The sequence below is a fragment of the Trachurus japonicus genome, chromosome 18 (genome assembly GCF_045865225.1).
Source record: "Trachurus japonicus isolate A0001 chromosome 18, Traja_1.0".
Taxonomy (NCBI): Eukaryota; Metazoa; Chordata; class Actinopteri; order Carangiformes; family Carangidae; genus Trachurus; species Trachurus japonicus.
Window position 1 is genome coordinate 12,642,183 of NC_140924.1, and position 15,501 is coordinate 12,657,683.

Genomic DNA, 15,501 nt, shown 5'->3' on the forward strand with positions numbered 1-15,501 from the left:
GGTCTAAATACATAATCCAACACGGGACTGAAAGAAACATGAGACTAAATACATAATCCAACATGGAACTGAAAGAAACATAATCCAACACGGAACTGAAAGAAACATGAGACTAAATTCATAACACACTGCAACTGGCATATGATATCACCTGTTTAAATAAGGTTGGGCTATGTGCCCACAGCTGTGGACATTGCATCAGTCTACCTTCATAAATACTGGATGGTCAGTAGTAGCAGCCACCTTCTTTCAGAGTTTGTGCTCCTGTGATCAGTGGGAGTAGCTACATCCACACTAAATCTTGTTGAGTTGATTTTCCTAGCAGGGGTTTCTAGAGGTTTTCCAATGGGGGGTCCTGTGCTGGTGGTGTTGCTCCTCTGTCTGTCTGGGACATGGGCTCAGGCAGAAAGTGGAGGAGCTGACAATGTTAGCGCTGATATCTGGGCTGAGCTCAGAGCTCTGAGAGACATGGTGGTGGAGCAGAAGGTGAAACTGAAGTCCACCAAGGCTGAACTTCAAACCCAGAAAGATAAAGTGGCCGTTCTTGAGAAGGAGAAATCAGGTACAGTACTGTGCTAAAGTTTTATTAGGCACTTTGTTGTTTAGATTCCAGAAATTGTCAAAAATTGTAACTATTTTGAACACTGAGTCCTGCAACAGAGGACTGTTGGATTGTAGTCAAATCAACAGGAACACACAATAACCAGCCAGAAAAGTATTATAATAAAGAAGTTGTGAAATACTTTCAACAGTGTTATTTCAAAGAACTTCATCCTCTATGATGTTTCAGAGATCAGTAACAAGGTGACAGCAACTACAGCAGAGCTGGAAGCAACGAAAACTAAATTGGAGCTGCAGAAGACAAAAGTGGAGGAACTGATGAATGGTAAGTCATTAAAATCCCATTAAAAATCAAATAAGTATAATTAATTAATTCACAAGAAAAACAAGTCCTTCAACAGAGGACTGTTGGATTGTAGTCAAATCAACGAACAATAACCAGCCAGAAAAGTATTATAATGAAGAGTGTGCTATTTTCATCTTTTGTGTTGGTGTCAGTTTTGACCAGAGACTTAAATCAGCTGTAAAATACACTAAAAACAATTATTTATCATCCCATTTGTTTCTCAACTCTTGGTCACGTTGTTAGGCTTCCTTATCTATGAAAAGGTTGGTTTTGCCTTTGTGAGTTCAGTTTTAACTCTCATGATTGTTCTTATCCCTATCTTAGTCCTGCAACAGAGGACTGTTGGATTTTAGTCAAATCAATAGAAACACACAATAACCACCAGCCAGACAAGTGTTATAAATGAAGATTTTAATAATTTCAACAGTGTTATTTCAAAGAACTTCATATGATACAGAGATCAGTCTCAGACTGACAACAACTACAGCAGAGCTGGAAGCAACGAAAACTGAACTGCAGCTCCAGAAGACAAAAGTGGAGAGAAGAAGAGTAATTCATTAAACTATTGTTTTCATACTTTTTTTTAGTCCAAGTGATAGAACTGGTTTCAAAAATGAGAACTGTTCCGAAGAAAGTGACAATTAAGTTATGGGGAAAAACTGGATGTTTCTAGAACAAACTGGATGAGATCCAGAGATGACATCTGCAGGAATATTTAAAAACAAAACCAGAAGTTACATGCAGTGAACTGAAGACCACATCCTAATACATATTTCAACTACAGACAATCCTGCTTAAACAAAAAAAAATCAATTAATATTAATCCTCAAACTCTATGATATTTCAGAGATCAGTCTCAGACTGACAGCAACTGAAAACAAACTGACAGCAACTACAGAAGAGCTGGGAGAAACGAAAACTGAACTGGAGCTCCAGAAGACAAAAGTGGAGGAACTGATTAATGGTAAGTCATAAAAATCCTATTGTTAGTATATAAAAATCTAAGAAAAGCAATTCATTAAACTATTTGTTTTCATGCGTTTCTAGTCCAAGTGATAGAACTGGTTTCTAGAGTGACAACTGATCAGAAGGAAGTGAAGTACTGGATGTTTCTAAGAACAAACTGGATGAGATCCAGACGACATCAGCAGGAATATTGATAAAAACCAAAACAGAAGTAGGCTACATGTAGTGGAGTCCAATGACTGAAGACCTGTCAGGGTTGTAGGAGGAAGGACCCAAATGCAGGAGCGTACAGGCAGATTTCTTGCAAACTAAGGTTTTAATTGCTACAACAAAGAAACCTGATTGGTGGAGACACACAAGGAGCAGGGCTGACGATGTGAAACGCAGGACAGGTGTGCAAGGAGACTGAGGAGGGAAAACACAGGAAGACAAGACAAGGACTTCAAAATAAAACAGGAAACTAGGACAAGACACAGACCATGACACAACACAGAACTTCAAAATAAAACAGGAACTAAACTAAACAGGGAAACACATAAACTAAGAGTCCAATAACAAAACAGAACAGAAAATCGAGCCACTAAATGGCGGTAGACCAAGGGCCATGACAAGACCATCCTAATACATATTTGACATATTTTACAGACAATCCTTCTTAAAGAAGAAATGCATTTTAATCAATAAAGAATTGTGGAGATGAAACTTAAAGCAGTACTAAAGAACTTTCAGTTTTGGTTGAGTTTGGCGGTGCCTGTGGACCAAAGCGGTAGTGTTTTGCCTGAAGAAAGACTCCATTTCCCATGAACACTAGCGTGAAGCCCTGTAAATATCCTGCATTAAAATTAACAGAAGACATCAAAACTAAGTTTCTGTTTCCAGTGGATCATTTCAAAGTGAAAACACAAACATAATCCATTGCTAAAGTGCCGTTTTGCCTGTTCCCTCCTTGTTGTGACTCGCAAAAGTGAAAGTGAAACTTAAGTGAGAGCAGGGTTCCTACCATGCTCCTCAAAGCTGCTTAGTGCCAGAGAAAGAGATACAGACCCCCTCAGGCCATGACAGAGGTGTCATTCAACTTGTTGTAAGTCGATGTATCATCACAAAAGTTATGAAAATATTTTATGAAGGTTGAAAAGTTCCTTAGTGTTGGTTTAATGTTTCGATCTTTTAATATTGTTGTCATGTTGTGTTTTACAGAAAATGTGAAGTACGCATTCACTGCTGGTTTGGATCTCTCAGGACGTATTGGACCGTACAATACTGTAAAAACTCTTGTCTACGGACAAGTACTCACCAATGTTGGTGGGGCTTATAACCCACATACAGGTAGTGTATACATCACCACATGCTTCATAACATAAACTGACAATGTTGAGTATTGGACAGTGATGATGAGATCTCTGCTTCTTTACTGTTCCAGGTATCTTCACTGCACCAGTTAAAGGAGTCTACTACATCAGATTTACTGCCTACACCGAAACCGAAAGTAGCAAATGGGTGGGAGTCTATTTATACCATAACAATCAGAAAGTCCTGGCTAATTTTGAGTATGGTAGCCCTGCTTCACTTGCAAATGCATTAATTCTCCAGATGGAAAAGGGAAGTGTGGTCTATATGACCCTCGCCCCAAACTTTGTGCTTTACGATTTTAAAGACTACCGGAACAGCTTCAGTGGTTTCCTGCTGTATCGTCTGTGATTTTAAGTCGGCTACTTTGACACCTTCAAGAAAGGCCTTAAACAACCCATGTCAATGATTCATCAACATTTGGCTGTTGATTTCACTACAATGAAAAGTAATGTGTATTAGTCAATCACAAGGATTATTTTGCAATATAAAGGTGTCCATTAAATTGCATTCATACTTAATGACTTCCTGTACTGTCCTTTATTATCAGAAACTATAAAACATGTATTAACTGCAATATTCTAAAAACTTAATCAACACTGAGCATTAGTGTGTGTATAAATACAGGCTCTGTCTCACACAACCCTCAATTACTAGGACACCACAGAGTTACTATGCGTCACATTTTCAAAGAGTGATACCTGTTGTATTTTTCAGAAATACAAAATATTTCTGAAAAAAAATTATCTTAACAAATACACATTTTACAATAAGTATTTTCTTTTTATTGTAATTTGATTTGTGGACCATGGGACACTTGAATTGAAAATAGGGGTTATCTTTTCACATAGTCTAATCAGAGGTTTAGTTGTCTAATGTTTTTATAGCTTTTCCATCTTTCATACCATGTAATGTTTGAATGTAGTGGAGGATTTCTATTTTAAACTCCTGAATCCTTGGTCTTAACTTAAGAAACAGCCATTATTACAGTTTCCTCCATGGCTCAGTGCTGCTCTCCAGACTGTAGGTTACAGCTCCATGGCGCCATCCTCTGGTGCAAACTTCTCACTGACACACTCAACTTAAAACTTGTGTTCTTAAATTGTTAAAGAGTTTTTGTTGCTTTGGGTTTGAGGCAGATCAATAATAATTGAATGAATTACACATGATGGGAAAGACACTTGCATGATCTTGAGCCCTTTACTGTGAATATTAAAAAAAATAAACAAGTGAAAAGTTGTTTTACTGGGTTGATTTCACATAAATAATACAGAAATTAGGATTTTATGATGTCATTACTGATATTTAGGATGCAATTTAACAGACACGTTCTCATGACATTTTGGCATTTCTAACTTGTCCCTTTCTCTGAGCAGAAAAACAAAACAAAACGACAACAAAAAAAAACTTATACCTAACACAAATTCAGTACAGCCACTGACCAGTTGCATAAACATGATATCGCCTGTTTAAATAAGATAAATGAATGAGAATCAGGCCATTTGCCCACAGCTGTGGACATTGCATCAGTCTACCCTAATAAATACTGGATGATCAGCACACATTGACATATTTTTCTCAAATTTCCTTAACAACGTTCAGTCGCAAGTAATATTGTTATTTGTCCACTCATAATACTACTAGCCTACTACTACTACTAATAGTTTGCCTAATGTCATTTCAGTAATACAGTGTGGCCCCCACCCCCCACCCATTGTTACCCTAGCAAAAAAAATGAATTACCAAAAAAATAATATAAAAAGAAAAGTGAAAAAAAGAAAAAGAGAGTGAAAGAGAAAGGAAAAGTAATAATAAGATAAATAATCATATAAATAAAATCTAAAAAAAACCTTCATAAATCATTTATCCATTTAACTGCATGAAAATTACACATATAACATCAACACACATGTAGATTCATCAAGCAAAAAAGAAAAAAGAAAAAAAGAATCCACAGTAGCAAAAGTAGAGCTGTTTGTTAAAAATATTAACAGATTTTTACAAGATAAGGTATATTGTCTCCATGCAAACACTACTTACTTTTACAAGCTATTAAGGGCCAAATGTATGGAAAGAGTAGCAATGATTTTATTTTATAGCCAAGTATTCACATACCCAAAGACACCAAAACCCAAATAAAATATGTATCTATTTATTTACACAAATGAATTGAAAATAGGGGTTATCTTTTCCCATAATCAGAGGTTTTATTTAGTGATTTGTAAATGTCTAATGTTTTTATAGCTTTTCCATCTTTCATACCATGTAATGTTTGAATGTAGTGGAGGATTTCTATTTTAAACTCCTGAATCCTTGGTCTTAACTTAAGTAACAGCCATTATTACAGTTTCCTCCATGGCTCAGTGCTGCTCTCCAGACTGTAGGTTACAGCTCCATGGCGCCATCCTCTGGTACAAACTTCTCACTGACACACTCAACTTCAAACTTGTGTTCTTAAATTGTTAAGAGCTTTTGTTGCTTTGGATTTGAGACAGATAAAAAAAAGAATAAACGTGCCTACAAATGATAGGAAAACACACTTGCATGATATTTATCCCTTACTTTGAGTAAGAAAAAAAAACAAAAAGAAAAATTGAAGATAAGTACTGTTGATTTCACATAAAGAATAACAAAGATTTTTTAAAATATCATTACTGATATTTAGGATGTCATTTGACCCACATGTTCTCATGCCATTTTGGCATTTCTAACTTGTCCCTTTCTTTAAAAACAAAACTTTTCCATAACACATTGAGTGTCCAGCCACTGACCAGCTCCATAAACATGATATCACCTGTTTAAATAAGATGAATAATGATACTAATGAGAATCAGGCCATTTGCCCACAGCTGTGGACATTGCATCAGTCTACCTTCATAAATACTGGATGGTCAGTAGCAGCCACCTTCTTTCAGAGTTTGTGCTCCTGTGATCAGTGGGAGTAGCTACATCCACACTAAATCTTGTTGAGTTGATTTTCCTAGCAGGGGTTTCTAGAGGTTTTCCAATGGGGGGTCCTGTGCTGGTGGTGTTGCTCCTCTGTCTGTCTGGGACATGGGCTCAGGCAGAAAGTGGAGGAGCTGACAATGTTAGCGCTGATATCTGGGCTGAGCTCAGAGCTCTGAGAGAAGAACTGAAGTGCACCAAGGTTGAACTGACAGATAAAGTGGCCGTTCTTGAGAAGGAGAAATCAGGTACAGTACTATGCCAAAGTTTTAGGCATTTAGTTGTTTAGATTCCAAAAACTCCATTTTTTAACCTTCGTCTTATGTCAGCTTTCTGCTATCATCTTTTGTGTTGGTGTCAGTTTTGACCAGAGACTTAAATCAGCTGTAAAATACACTAAAAACAATTATTTATCATCCCATTTGTTTCTCGACTCTTGGTCACGTTGTTAGGCTTCTTTATCCATGAAAAGGTTGGTTTTGCCTTTGTGAGTTCAGTTTTAATTCTCATGATTGTTCTTATCCCTATCTTATCTTAGTCCTGCAACAGAGGACTGTTGGATTTTAGTCAAATCAATAGGAACACACAATAACCACCAGCCAGAAAAGTGTAAAAAAGAAGTCATTCCAACAGTGTTATTTCAAAGAACTTCATATGATATTTCAGAGATCAGCCTCAGACTGACAGCGACTACAGCAGAGCTGGAAGCAACGAAAACGGAACTGCAGCTCCAGAAGACAAAAGTGGAGGAACTGACTAATGGTAAGTCATAAAATTCCCATTTTTAGTATATAAAAATCTAAGAAAAGCAATTCATTAAACATTAGACATTTGCAGGAATATTGAAAAACAAAACAGAAGTACATGTAGTGGAGTCCAATGACTGAAGACCATCCTCATACATATTTTACAGACAACCCTGCTTAAACAAAAAATACATTAATCAAAAAAGAATTGTGGACATGACACTTGTTGTTTCAATCTTTTAAAAGAGAATCTTGTTTCCATGTGTTTACAGAAAATGTGAAGTACGCATTCACTGCTGGTTTGCGTCCAGGGCAGATTGGACCGTACGATACTGAAAAAACTCTTGTCTACGGAAAAGTACTCACCAATGTTGGTGAGGCTTATAACCCACATACAGGTAGTGTATACATCACCACATGCTTCATAACATAAACTGACAATGTTGAGTATTGGACAGTGATGATGAGATCTCTGCTTCTTTACTGTTCCAGGTATCTTCACTGCTCCAGTTAAAGGAGTCTACTACTTCAGGTTTACTGCCTTCAACCACAACAAATATGGAACATGGATAGGAGTCAACTTATACCATAATAATCAGAGAGTCCTGCACAATTCTATTAAACATGAGATATCTGGATCTGCATTAGTCCTCCAGATGGAAAAGGGAAGTGTGGTCCATATGTCTTTGCACCCACATGCTGTGCTTTATGAGGATAATGCCTTCCGAAACAGCTTCAGTGGTTTTTTGCTGTATCGTCTGTGATTTTAGGTCGGCTACTTTGACACCTTCAAGAAAGGCCTTAAACAAACCATGTCAATGATTCATCAGCATTTGACTGTTGATTTCACTACAATGAAAAGTAATGTGTATTAGTCAATAACAAGGCTCATTTTACAATATAAAGGTGTCCATTAAAATACATTAATACCTAATGACTTCCTGTCCTTTATTATCAGAAACTATGAAATATGTATTAATTCTAAAAAATGTAATTTACACTGAGCATTAGAGTGTGTATAAATGATAATTCATATGGAGGAGCCTGATGACAAGGTGACGGACTGACCAGTCACTTTACTGTGTTTGTTTTGAACGAATTAGAAATTATTGGAAAACACACTTGCATGATCTTGAGTCCTTACCTTGAATATTACAACAACAACAAAATGGAGAAAAGAAAAAAATGGCGAGAAGTCCTCCCAACTGACCAATAACCAATTTAACCAAGTGAAAAGTTGTTTTACTGGGTTGATTTCGCATAAAGAATAACAAAAAGATTATGTTATTATATCACTACTGATATTTAGGATGTCATTTGACCCACATGTTCTCATGACATTTTGGCATTTCTAACTTGTCCCTTTCTTTAAAAACAAAACTTTTACATAACACATTGAGTGTCCAGCCACTGACCAGCTCCATAAACATGATATCACCTGTTTAAATAAGATAAATAATGATACTAATGAGAATCAGGCCATTTGCCCACAGCTGTGGACATTGCATCAGTCTACATTAATAAATACTGGATGGTCAGTAGCAGCCACCTTCTTTCAGAGTTTGTGCTCCTGTGATCAGTGGGAGTAGCTACATCCACACTAAATCTTGTTGAGTTGATTTTCCTAGCAGGGGTTTCTAGAGGTTTTCCAATGGGGGGTCCTGTGCTGGTGGTGTTGCTCCTCTGTCTGTCTGGGACATGGGCTCAGGCAGAAAGTGGAGGAGCTGACAATGTTTTTTTTTTTTGAACAATGTTTTTATTAATTTCCAATAAGAACATACAAAGCACATTGACATATGCCACACAAATTGCACAATGAGATGCAGGTGAACCTCGCTGCATACACATACATACAGAAAAGATAAACACACACACAAACATACATACATAAAATAATAACAATAATAAATAAAATAGAATAAGATAAAATAAAATAAAATTGTCACACACAGAATAGCTCTACAGATAAATATAATCTATTGTTGCTTGAGAAAGTCCATTAAGGGCGCCCACACTTCTTCAAATTCTTGTACTTTACCCCTGATTACATAAGATAGTTTTTCTAGTGTAACATACAATGCCATCTCTCTAATCCAAGATTGTGTAGATGATATTTCAGTGTCTCTCCAAGACAAAGCAACCATCCTCCTGGCCTGCAGGAGGCCAAAGTTGATCAGAGGAGCTGACAATGTTAGCGCTGATATCTGGGCTGAGCTCAGAGCTCTGAGAGACATGGTGGTGGAGCAGAAGGTGGAACTGAAGTTTACCAAGGCTGAACTTCAAACCCAGAAAGATAAAGTGGCCGTTCTTGAGAAGGAGAAATCAGGTACAGTACTGTGCAGAAGTTTTATTTGGCACTTTGTTGTTTAGATTCCAGAAATTGTCAAAAATAAGTCATGAAATGCTACTTTCAACAATGTTATTTCAAAGAACTTCATCCTCAGCCTCTATGATATTTCAGAGATCAGTAACAAGGTGACAGAAATTACAGTAGAGATGGAAGCAACAAAATCTGAACTGGAGCTCCAGAAGACAAAAGTGGAGGAACTGATGAATGGTAAGTCATAAAAAATCTCATTACTATAAAAAATCCAAGAAGAGCAATATTGTTTTTCTAGTGCAACTGATAGAACTGGTTCCTAGAGTAAGAACTGATCAGAAGGAAGTGAAGCAATGTGAAAAAATGGGATGTTTCTAAGAACAAATCTGCAGGAATATTGATAAAAAACGAGAAGTACATACAGTGGACAGAAGATCACATCCTAGTACATATTTTAACTACAGACTATCCTGCTTAAACAAAAAATGCATTAATCAATAAAGAATTCTGGACATGACACTTGTTGTTTCAATCTTTTATAAGGGAATCTTGTCTCCATGTTGTGTTTACAGAAAATGTGAAGTACGCATTCACTGCTGGTTTCGAGGGCACAGGGCATATTGGATATGATTCTGAAACAACACTTGTCTTCAGAAAAGTACTCACCAATGTTGGTGGGGCTTATAACCCACATACAGGTAGTGTAGACATCACCACATGCTTCATAACATAAACTGACAATGTTGAGTATTGGACAGTGATGATGAGATCTCTGGTTCTTTACTGTTCCAGGTATCTTCACTGCTCCAGTTAAAGGAGTCTACTACTTCAGATTTACTGCCTTCGGCACCCAAAATGGAGGATGCGTGGGAGTCAACATATACCATAATAATCAGTGGGTTCTGCATAATCATGAGATCAGTAACTCTCAGGCTTCATATGCAAATGCAGTAACTCTCCAGATGGAAAAGGGAAGTGTTGTCTATATGACTGTCCACCCAGGCTGTTTCCTTTATGATGATAATCTCTACCGGACCACCTTCAGTGGTTTCCTGCTGTATCGTCTGTGATTTTAAGTCGGCTACTTTGACACCTTCAAGAAAGGCCTTAAACAAACCATGTCAATGATTCATCAACATTTGACAGTTGATGTCACTACAATGAAAAGTAATGTGTACTAGTCAATCACAGGCTTATTTTACAATATAAAGGTGTCCATTAAAATACATTCATACCTAATGACTTCCTGTCCTTTATTATCAGAAACTATGAAATATGTATTAATTCTAAAAAAGGGAATTTACACTGACCATTAGAGTGTGTATAAATGATAATTCATATGGAGGAGCCTGATGACAAGGTGACGGACTGACCAGTGACTTTACTGTGTTTGTTTTGAACGAATTAGAAATTATTGGAAAACACTCTTGCATGATCTTGAGCCCTTACCTTGAATATTACAACAACAAAAAAGAAAAAAGAAAAAATGGAGAGAAGTCCTCCGAACTGACCAATAACCAATTGAACCATGTGAAAAGTTGTTTAGAAGAATAACAAAAAGATGATTTTATTATGTCATTACTGATATGTAGGATGTCATTTGACCCACATGTTCTCATGACATTTTGGCATTTCTAACTTGTCCCTTTCTATAAAAACAAAACTTTTACATAACACATTGAGTGTCCAGCCACTGACCAGCTCCATAAACATGATATCACCTGTTTAAATAAGATAAATAATGATACTAATGAGAATCAGGCCATTTGCCCACAGCTGTGGACATTGCATCAGTCTACCTTCATAAATACTGGATGGTCAGTAGCAGCCACCTTCTTCCAGAGTTTGTGCTCCTGTGATCAGTGGGAGTAGCTACATCCACACTAAATCTTGTTGAGTTGATTTTCCTAGCAGGGGTTTCTAGAGGTTTTCCAATGGGGGGTCCTGTGCTGGTGGTGTTGCTCCTCTGTCTGTCTGGGACATGGGCTCAGGCAGAAAGTGGAGGAGCTGACAATGTTAGCGCTGACATCTGGGCTGAGCTCAGAGCTCTGAGAGACGAACTGAAGGCTGAACTTCAAACCCAGAAAGATAAAGTGGCCGTTCTTGAGAAGGAGAAATCAGGTACAGTACTGTGCAAAAGTTTTATTCGGCACTTTGTTGTTTAGATTCCAAAAATTCCACATTTTAACCTTTGTTTTGTGTCAGCTTTCTGCTACCATCTGTTGGGGTCGGTTTTGACCCGGGTCTTGAATCAGATGTAAAACACATTAAAAACAATTATTTATCATCTCATTTGTTTCTCTACTCCTGGTTACGGTTCTTATTGTTATAACCGGGTTGAAACTGACCCAACGCCACAAATGTCATAATTTTAACCAGAGCATTTTAGAATTTTGTGCAATTTTTTTGATTTGTTTTATTTTGTTTAAATAGAGGTTCCTGACAAAGTCAAGTTTCAATCTTTAAAAAGGGAATCTTGTTGCCATGTTGTGTTTTACAGAAAATGTGAAGTACGCATTCACTGCTGGTTTCTTTACCAGAGGGAAAATTGGACCATACGTCTCTGAAACAACACTTGTCTACGATAGTGTACCCACCAATGTTGGTGGGGCTTATAACCCAGATACAGGTAGTGTATACATCACCACATGTTTCATAACATAAGCTGACAATGTTGAGTATTGGACAGTGATGATGAGATCTCTGGGTTTTTTTTTTTACTGTTCCAGGTATCTTCACTGCTCCAGTTAAAGGAGTCTACTACTTCACGTTTACTGCCCACACCGAGATACGTGACGCACGGGTGATCCTGAACTTCTACCATAATAATGGGAAAATCCTACAAAATTATGAACGGGCTGACAGTTTGCTACAATTTCAAATGCATTAATACACCAAATGGAAAAGGGAAGTGTGGTCTATATGACTATGTATGGCGGCTGTGTGCTATTTGACTTTGGTGTCTATCGGAACAGCTTCAGTGGTTTCCTGCTGTATCGTCTGTGATTAATCAAGTCGGCTATCCTTTGACACCTTCAAGAAAGGCCTTAAACAAACCATGTCAATGATTCATCAAAACATATGTGACTGATGATATAAATCACTATCAATTCAAAGTAATGTGGATATTAGTCCAAGTAACATGGCTGAATTTTGCAATATTAAAAGTGGATTACATTAAATTGTCATTCAAACGGGATTGAAGGTACTTACGAATCGCACTTTCGTCCTTTAATTTATTATAGAAACTTTAAATGTGTGTCAATACATTAGGACACCACTGAGTTACTATACACATGCGTCACATTTTCAAAGAATTGCTACCTGTTAGAATATTCATCTGTGAAATGACAATGATCTCACATACAATTGACAATATACACATTTTCTCTATACAAATAAGTAAAGTCATATAAGTGGATATTTGTTTTACTGACATATTCTAAATGCTTGACCCTGGGCCTGATGGAAATCGAGCCCTAGAGGTTAAATCTGGCATATTTTTACGAACAAGATTTATATGTTTCAATGAATATGCAGAGTTTCCAATTTACAAAATAAACTAACAAAAAATGAAACGAAAATGTTTTGTAAAAAATTTATATTACACTTTTACTACAGAATGGAATGTGTAGCCTATATGTAGTTAAATAACAATACAGGTTTATAGCCTATATCCCCATTATATGTGGCTTATAGAGAACCCTTGATGTATGTGACATATGGTCTGTCTGGGTACGGATATTTATATCATTTATTGAGAGTGGAAACTTATTCACACATTAAGAACAATGAATGTAAATATTTTTAGCTTTAGCTTTTTACACAGAAAAATGTTTAAAATGGGTGGGGATCCGCATATAGTCGACATATAGCTTACAGCTAAATTAGCAGTCATTTGTCTCTGGTCAGGACTTTAGAAAAGAATAAAAATATACTGAAGTACACAACTGGAATAAAATAATAAAAAAATCAATGATACAAATACAGTGAATAATATCAATAAAGAATATTTCTGCAATCTTGCCAAAAACTATTTAAGTTGTTCAAAAAATACATCTTGTATACGGATAAAATGTATTATTTTTCTATCTAGACTGTTGTAAAAGCAGCATAACACTTTGTCATTATTTGACTACAGTACTAGAAAACTGTCCTCTAATGTTGGACCTACTGGATGTCTCTGGTCCAGTCAGGAGGCGTTGTGAGCTCCGGTCCTCAGCTCCTCCTGCAGCCTGTGGTCTTTTGTTGGTTGACATTGATGTTGGTAATTCCATTCACAAACCCATTATATGGACAAATACTGCCTGCGCGGACCCCCCTCGCCCCCTCCCCTAACTCAGAGAAAGGGCACGAAGGACTCGGAAAATTCTCACAGCTCTTAGTTGAACAATGAAGGGTTGAGTAGATAATGAGTTTGAAATTTGAAATTTTGGTGTGAATTATCCCTGTTAAAACTTCAAACTTTATCTCTTTTCTTTTCTTTTTTAAATGGTTTACTCTTGCTTTTAACTCCTGTTTTTTAGTGTTTGTTTGTTTTTATTCAGTTTTCATGCTTCTCCTTAAAAAAAAGTTTTGTCCTTTATTGGTTAAAGCACATTGAGTTGCCAATGTTATGAACAGGTGCAATAATATAAATATAAGATGCCTTGCCCTGCCTTGCCCTTGCTTTGCCTTGCCCTCGCCAATAAGAATAGGCAATAAAAATATACTGTAATATAATTAAAAAAATCAATGATACAAATACAGTTAATAATCTCAATTAAGAATATTTTTGCAATGCAGCCCAAACTACATTTATGGCCCTAAGTTCCGTCTTTGTAAAGCACAAATGATTTGCCTTGGTATGAAAATGCTGCTATGTAAATAAAGATGCCTGGCCCTTGTCCTATGCCTAAATACACATAAACACTATTAGTCATTATTTGACTTATGTTACTGATAGCTGCTAACTAGAAACTGTCTCTAATGTGTGGACCTGCTGGATGTCTCCGGTCCAGCAGGACGCGGTTTTTTAGTGAGCTCCGGTTCCTCAGCCCCGTCCTTACATCTTTAAGTATTTTTAGAATTAATATAAAGCGTAATAGAAAAATCATACAGTCATAGTTGGAGATTATCTATCAAGAAAATAAGAATATTTTACATGTGGATACAAGCACCAGAATTGGGTTATTTTATCCCTCTGGAACTGGAGCCATGAATTGAAATTCAAATATGATTGAATTGATGAATTTGAAATTAATTTGATATCATTTTCTCTATATCATTGTAACTGCAACAAACAGTTTCTGTAATGAAACAACTAGTCTGGTTATTTACTTCTCTTAAAAAAATAAAAAATAGAAAATAAAAACGAAGCTTGCGAAGGCCTAACTGCATCAAAATTGGGTTACTAGTTGAGGTACACACTAGTTAGCGTAGCTGAGCTCTTTTATAAAGCAGAAGTAAAGCGATCCGGAATCCGTATTTGGGCTAAAGCTGCTGCGTTCCAGGCAGGCTTTTGAAACCGTAAATTAAGACATCCAGCTTCCCCCCACCCCCAAAAAGTGGTCACGACTTAAACGACTTTTTTTTTTTGTAGCCGTTCCAGGCAACCCACCCACGTGTTTTTTCCGACCCGAGTATTTACCCTGTTGAAAGTGCACTATAAACGGCCACTCAGTAATCTTCCGACGCCGTTGAAGATCCGTACCCAAAACACGAGTATAACGAGTTGCCTTTGAACGCTCCATAACTTCTTGTCAGCCGATGGAAGTTCAGCAGCCCCTGCCCCTCGTCATGGAATCTATTGGTCCTCGTCCTAACTAACGTTCACCACTTTCGACGGCGTCCCTTGGCTGCACACACTAGCCCTGCAATGTCCTGTTCACCAGTCTCCTCATTGGTATAAAACTTGTAGGATTACGAGAAAAGTTTTCTCCTCGGCTCAGAGCAGAGCAGAATTAGACTGACAGACCCGTTGTTTCGGTCCAAACACTCTATGTAAGTCGCTTGCTGTCGGAAGATATAAAAACTATTTAAGACTTAAAATTACACAAAAATATCGCTTAGAGCCCTACTTCTTGCTTTAAGAACTTAAAACTGTATCTATTTTACTTTTTATATTTACAATTTTACTCTTGCTTTTAACTCTGTTTTTAGTGTTTGTTTTATTTCTGTATTTACATGCTCCTCTCTTTGTCTTTATGTAAAGCACATTGAGTTGCCTTGATTATTAAATTCGCTAAAAAAAAAAAGATGCCATGCCTAAATACACATAAACTTTCTGT

At 36.9% G+C, this 15,501-nt stretch overlaps 2 protein-coding genes across 2 annotated transcripts in view; both read left to right on the top strand.

The window, feature by feature from the left end:
* Positions 1-15,501, top strand: part of mblac1 (metallo-beta-lactamase domain containing 1) — a 60,082-nt gene that overhangs the window by 41,457 nt on the left and 3,124 nt on the right. The window lies entirely within an intron of this gene.
* On the top strand, positions 256-12,122 carry LOC146968818 (uncharacterized). The gene is made up of 3 exons (XM_085760420.1): positions 256-562; positions 11,733-11,861; positions 11,962-12,122. Exons 1-3 carry the CDS (start codon positions 346-348, stop codon positions 12,120-12,122), a joined length of 507 nt encoding a protein of 168 aa, XP_085616546.1. The 5' UTR covers positions 256-345.

Excerpts from the sequence above, each read along its gene's own strand:
- LOC146968818 (XM_085760420.1), top strand. The coding sequence starts at position 346 with ATGGGGGGTCCTGTGCTGGTGGTGTTGCTCCTCTGTCTGTCTGGGACA. Across the intron at positions 563-11,732 it reads TCTTGAGAAGGAGAAATCAG|AAAATGTGAAGTACGCATTC; the intron begins GTACAGTACTGT and ends TGTGTTTTACAG. Across the intron at positions 11,862-11,961 it reads GGCTTATAACCCAGATACAG|GTATCTTCACTGCTCCAGTT; the intron begins GTAGTGTATACA and ends TTACTGTTCCAG.